At 36.2% G+C, this 6817-nt stretch overlaps 1 protein-coding gene across 1 annotated transcript; it reads left to right on the forward strand.

Annotated features, from left to right (window-relative positions):
- Window positions 1-6133, forward strand: LOC118028682 (phosphomevalonate kinase, peroxisomal). Its single transcript, XM_035032370.2, has 10 exons — window positions 1-172; window positions 461-611; window positions 803-900; window positions 1125-1234; window positions 1328-1380; window positions 1771-2142; window positions 3086-3190; window positions 3475-3702; window positions 4526-4648; window positions 5654-6133. Exons 1-10 carry the CDS (start codon window positions 165-167, stop codon window positions 5918-5920), a joined length of 1515 nt encoding a protein of 504 aa, XP_034888261.1. The 5' UTR covers window positions 1-164; the 3' UTR covers window positions 5921-6133.
- Window positions 6134-6817: the final 684 nt, after the last annotated feature.

Below are 6817 nucleotides of genomic sequence, written 5' to 3' on the forward strand. Positions count from 1 at the left end.
AAACCAACGAACGAGCCAAAGTGGTTGGGTGCGTACGGGTTGTCGTCCTTTGAATCTCCACATCTCTTTCCCTCCTTCCTTGCATTTGCCTTACGAAATTCGAAAGATTTAACTTTTGACTGTACCTGTCTCAGATTGCAAATCTCAAAGAAGCTAGCTTAGCTATGGCTGTGTAAGTTCAATTCTCCTCACTTCAAATATTATTATCCATTTCTTTTGCATAACCAAAAAACCCATGCTTTGAATCTCCTCCTGTTACCACTGAAAGAGCTCTAATCTACACTACTGCTATGATAGAAGAAAACACAAAGTGAAGAAATCTGAATTTCATTCTTTTTGTTTCTGGGTCAACCGACTCTGTATAATTTTTTTAACGCTTGCTGTTTCTTATTTAATTCCTGATCCGGGGTTTTTTTGTTAGTGTTTGATGAGACTGGTGTTGTTGATGTTAATTTAACAGAGTTGCTTCTGCTCCCGGTAAGGTTTTGATGACTGGGGGTTACCTCATATTGGAGAGACCTAATGCAGGAGTTGTTTTAAGCACAAATGCTCGTTTCTATGCCATTGTTAAACCTCTTTATGAAGAAATGAAGCCTGATAGCTGGGCCTGGGTGAGGGATTCTTTTAATTTTTGTCATCTTTTAGCGTTATTTTGGTTGTTTCTGAGATTATACTATTAAAGTCTCAAACTTTGATAATCAATGCATAGTATTTAATTTGTTTATCTCTGCTTTTTTTAAAAAACGTAATGTGACCAAAGCGTTGGAATGTTTTTTAAATATTTTTGTTTGATGCATGCCAGGCTTGGACTGATGTTAGATTAACATCTCCCCAACTCTCCAGAGAAAGCATGTATAAATTGTCACTGAAGAATTTAATGCTTCAGTGTGTCTCTTCAAGGCAAGTTCTTTTGTGGATTGTATTAAGTGCTTGTGTTTTACTCTCATTCGGGATCCCTGATAGTCCTTGTATTCCTGATCGATTCATTTCAACTGTACCTACATATATCTGATTTTGCACGCCCAGCACTAAACATGTTGAAGGTTATCTAGAAAGATATCCCTAGGCCAGAAAAAGTGCAATTGTTAAGGAAAATGTATGGTTAAATGAATTTTGTGTTTCAGTGAATCAAGGAACCCATTTGTGGAGCAAGCGGTACCATATGCCATAGCAGCTGCACATGCTTTATTTGACAAAGATAAGAAGGATGCCTTACACAAGCTACTCTTGCAAGGTAATGTTGATGCTTATGTTTTCTTTATCCTTTATGCAATATTCACCTATTAGGACTTCAAGAATCTAATGTTTCTACTGGTTATTGAGGCAGGCCTTGATATCACAATTTTAGGTTGCAATGACTTCTATTCATACAGAAATCAGGTATTTTACCTTCCTTTGCTTTTGCCAGCTATTGTGTTATTTACATAGATAAAATTCTGGCAGAGCATATTTCTAACTTGCTCATCTCCCTCATAACTTTCGGTGCCTTTTGTTTCATCTTCTCTCCCCAACAGTTGTTCTTCGACCATGATATGCGTAACTGTCAGTTAGATTGCTATTTAACACATTTAATTTGATTTTGCATCATAAAATATAACAGCACACATTCCTTTACAGCAGCCAACAATTCTATCTCATAAATAAATTGAAAAAAAAAAAAAAGGTACATGAGAACATTTAACTATTTGATTCTTGTGAATGAGATGCTCGTATAAGAGTAGAATGTTTTCTATTATAATATTTTGTTAACGTGGTCACCCTTTTTCAAAGATTGAAGCACGTGGACTCCCTTTGACACCAGAATCATTGGCAGCTCTTCCTCCTTTCACATCAATTACCTTCAATGCAGAAGAAGAAAATGGACAGAATTGCAAGCCTGAAGTTGCAAAAACTGGATTGGGTTCATCTGCAGCAATGACCACTGCTGTGATTGCTGCTCTGCTTCATTACCTTGGAGTGGTTGATCTTTCACCCCTGTCTAAAAATGAGGGATCTGCTGATCTTGATGTGGTGCATATTATTGCTCAAACTGCTCACTGTATTGCACAAGGGAAAATTGGAAGTGGTTTTGATGTCAGTTCTGCAGTTTATGGAAGTCACCGTTATGTCCGCTTTTCACCAGATGTTCTTTCTTCTGCTCAGGTCCCTCCCTCCTTCCCTCTCTCCCCTCCTCTCCCTCTCTGTGCATCTAATGATTGGGTTCATGATGTCAATTGAGAGGTTACACCATGACTGCATGATCATCCCCCCATTGAATTTGATTCAGAAGTAAAGAGATTAAAATTACATTTGCAAGTTAAATGGCCATTGGTAAGGTAAATACTGGTTGATTTGTTGTTTGCTTTCTTTGATATGCATTCACTGATGTTTGAGGGTTGTATGGCTTCTTGAGGAATTGACGTGTAATGTTATCACCTAAAGTTGAGCAAAGGCCTCTATTCTAGCTCCCCCCGCCCCCCTTTCTTTATCTATGCATATCCATCTTCACCATTAAGCTGTGAAGAGTTTTTATGATATGTATTTATATCAAAAACTGGTAAGTACTCTAGTATTTTTGATGCCATTCAGACTTGACTTTGTAAAAAACTTTTTTAGTAATTAAGCATAGTTGATTTCTGCATAATTTTACTATCCATTGTCTTCCTAAATTTTATTCAATTTGGTGTCTGTGATCTCTATTTGTGAAAACAATAATAAAACCTTTAATAAATAAATAAAATCCTTCATCGTTTACTAGATTTTAGCACAAATAATTTTCTGTGCATTTCTTGAGGCAAGGTTAGAGGTTTTTGAATAAATGACAAAGTTTACGGTTCTCAAAGGGTGATGTGTAAGAAGAAGACTTATTCAGGTTGCATTAATTGAACCGTGTCAACTGCCTCACTATTGTGTAGATCATTGCCAATTTTGGAATAAATAAAATTAACAATCATGCGTGTCTATTTATGTGGATAAAGATGTTATCTGTTCCTGAAAACTGTATCCTTGCAACTTTCAGAACAATTATATGCAAAGTTGAGAGTATGTTTTATGCAACTTTCACTAGAGTTCATTTTCCTTAAAAACTCCATGGAAAACGTTGCAGGATGCATTGAATGGAACACCATTACAGGAAGTCATGGCTGCCATCCTAAAAGGAAAGTGGGACCATGAGAGGACCAAGTTTTCTTTGCCCCCATCAATGAACCTTGTGAGCATCTTGACATATACTATTGATGTTTCCTTACATGTATGAATTTATGGTTATGCTTTTGTTGGAAAACATGTAGCTTTCCTAACAAACTGAGGGAGGCAATCAAAAGAAAACTTTTTATTTTTCTTTTCTTTTAACAAATTCAGGGTAGAAAAGGGACAATTTTAGCTGCAATTTCCTTTTCTTTTTCAAACAACAATTTTTTGGTTTGTTTGAGATTTCCACTTTTTGCAAAGACCTTAATAACTGTTTGCTGACAATAATTATGATGCTTTCCAAAGTTATTAGGAGAACCAGGGACTGGAGGATCATCCACGCCATCAATGGTTGGTGCTGTGAAAAGGTGGCAGAAATCTGACCCTGCAAAGGCCCAAGAAACATGGAGAAAGTTGTCAGAGGCAAATTCAAAACTTGAAATCCAATTCAATATTTTAAGCAAGCTTGCAGAAGAGAATTGGAATGCTTACAAATGTGTGCTAGACATTTGCAGCAAGCAAAGGTCAGAGAAGGTATTTATTGGACTTGTTTCTGTTATGTCTAAAAAGAGGGCACTAATAAAACCCTGACAACTTTCTATTGATTGTCAAACAGGTTATATGCATTTATGAACATTGATTTTGTCTGGAATTGTGAGTTGTAGATTGTGTTGTTTGTGAAACAGTTGTGAGTTAAATTTCTTGATTTTTTTTTATTTCATTTTAACCATTCATGTAGAGTTTCCTTTCCTCATGAAAGGTCACCTACTGCTGTTATCCTCCAGTCATGTAGTAGGAAGTCTGTGAAAGACAGGTACTGGAAATCTGTGGTTTTCATATGTACTGAGACATGCCTTTGTTAATTTTATCCTGACAAATATTCATTCCAAATTGAATAAAGCCTTAAATAAGTCACTGTCTCATTGCCAGCACCTCAATCATGAATTACCAGAACAGGATTGGAAACCAGATCGAATTTGGAATGACTATTTGTCAGGATAAAATTAACAATGCACTATTGTGGGGTTCATTCAGCCTCAGACATGAGTTTAACTATTCTCCACAGAAAAGTGCTGTACCTGAAACATGACTGTTCTATTAACAGAAAACTTTGTTTGACAAATGTAGACATGAATGAACAAACCAATTAGATGCTTGTTTTGAATCATGTCTAGCTACACTAGTTTCATATTGTTTGTGGATAACGATGTGCAAGCTGCCAATTACTTTGTCTATGCTGTCAAAGTATTTTTTTATCCTGTTTTTTTCAATCTTTTATGTTTGGTGCTCCTTCCTTACCTTGTGACTTTTTGGCCTAGTGTTGATTTTGATATAATGTCATGAATTGCTTGAACAGTGGATAGAACAATCCACCGAACCTAGCCAAGAAGCAGTTGTTAAAGCATTATTAGGAGCAAGAAGTGCCATGGTTGAGATCAGAAATCTGATGCGCCAGATGGGCGAGGCTGCAGGTGTCCCGGTAGGTTTCTTTCTCTTTATTTGTTCCCGAGATACAACTTTTCATATCTGAGTGAAATGTTTTTGGATATGACAAAAAGAGGACTGGGACAATAATTTTTGTTATTATATAAACATCAATGTTTCTGAGTAGCACGTTTGCTACTTTTAGTACTGACTAGCTATAGTGACTTCACCAATGTACTATGTCACAACCGCACTGCCAATGTATTCTTCTCCTTTGGCTACTCTCCTGAAAGGTATATTGACCTCCCTGCTATGCCATGTAATGGTTTGACTTTATATGGCTTCTGCAAGCTGAATGTTTGATGTAAGGGTTCTCAACCCTTCTCGGTTCTCACAGATGGGAAAGATAGGAATAGCATAATCATTCTGCTGTCTTATGAATATCATACTCAAATATACTTTCCAGCTTACTAGTTCTTACCTAGATAGGATCTCTTGGGTTAGCTATGTACCAACTGCAGTTGTGTTTTATTACCCAGTCCCTGCACTGGATGCCTTGTGCCAATGTCCTTCCGTTTTTGGTACGGTTTTTTTTAGGTAGTGCACGCGTCTGCAATTCTTTAATTGAAAAGGAGGAGCGGGGCACATTTTCAGGCCCTGAAAAGTGAGAACATTTTGCAGCTGCAGAATATTTGTTGGAGAAAGCTATTTATGAACGTTAAATAGAATAAGATGAAAGAAACTTTGTACTCGTAAGATCCCATGCGGTACAAGAGAGAGTAAGATTTTAATATCAAGTGCATAGACAACTGCCTTTGTCACAAGTTAAATCTATGCACAAAGTTTGCATGCAACTTCTGGCTGGGAGATTTTCATTCGTGTTTTTTTTTTTCCTTGCAGCATAAGCAAACATTAATAAACAGCAACTTCATAAATCTGTTGTGAAATGCAAATTGAAGATGTTGTGCTGGGTTCTCATCCTGCTTCTCCAATGAAACAAATTTTAATTTAATTAGGTTTTTAGCTTTTTGATGTTTAATAATCTTTTTGAACTTTGCAGATAGAGCCTGAATCACAGACTCGCCTTTTGGATGCTACTATGGACATGGAAGGAGTTTTGCTGGCAGGAGTTCCTGGAGCAGGTGGATTCGATGCCGTCTTTGCTGTAACCTTAGGGGACTCTGGCAGCAACGTCGCCAAAGCTTGGAGTTCTCTCAATGTTCTGGCCTTGTTAGTCAGAGAAGACCCACATGGTGTTTCTTTAGAAACTGGTGATCCAATAACCAAGGAAATCACAGCAGCTGTGTCTGCAGTTCATATTGAGTGAGTTAGGTCTATCATTTTAATAATAGAAAATTTAATTCAGAAAGATTTGTATTAGATTCTGTGGACTGGTTCGGTTTGAAAAGGGTTGAAAATGAAAGAAAATCCTGGTGAACAGTATCAAAGTTTGCTCATAAAGAAGAGGAACAGTATCAAAGTCTGTACCTGCCATGCCTGCCTTCAGTGATATCAAATAAAGCTGCGTGTGTTTCTTCCACTTTTATTTGTTAGCTTACTGATATAGAAAGATTTTATTTGGTTATTGAACTTCAGAAAACGATGAATCTTAGATACTCTTTTTTGAGGTTTCAGATATCAAAAACCTAAGCCTGACAGACCCTAAATTTTCCTGGGTTTGCTTTGACTAATATTTTATACGCTTTATCATATAAACAGCAATGCTTAGCCATTTCCAAATGGATAATCCTGTGATTAACCATTTATAAATTCATATAAACTGAAGAATTCCTGATGTGGATCTATGATTTATGACCTTCCAATAATTATTGGTGGTGCCTAATCTCAACTAACCATTTCCTCTTAGACATTTTTTTTATGTTTTCTTAAAGCTGAGGGCATTCTAGTTCAAATTAAGGACATGTTTGGTTAGAGGATAATAATTTTTAACCCCTTTACTTATGTTTAGTACTACTTCGGAGGAAGGGGAAATTTTCAGAGGTTAACATTTAACCCCAGAAAAATTGAAGGGTGGAATTTTATTTTATTTTTAATTTAACAATATTCTATTCTTTCTTCTTTTCCTTTCATTTTAAATCACAACTGGTTACTTGTTTTGTGTTTTATCATGGGTTGAATAAAAAATAACAAAGTAAAATCTATATTTATTTTCTAGCGGGTTATTTTGATTTTATTATCTGGATTATAAATTTGACAAGTTGAC

Source organism: Populus alba, chromosome 3 (assembly GCF_005239225.2).
Source record: "Populus alba chromosome 3, ASM523922v2, whole genome shotgun sequence".
NCBI lineage: Eukaryota > Viridiplantae > Streptophyta > Magnoliopsida > Malpighiales > Salicaceae > Populus > Populus alba.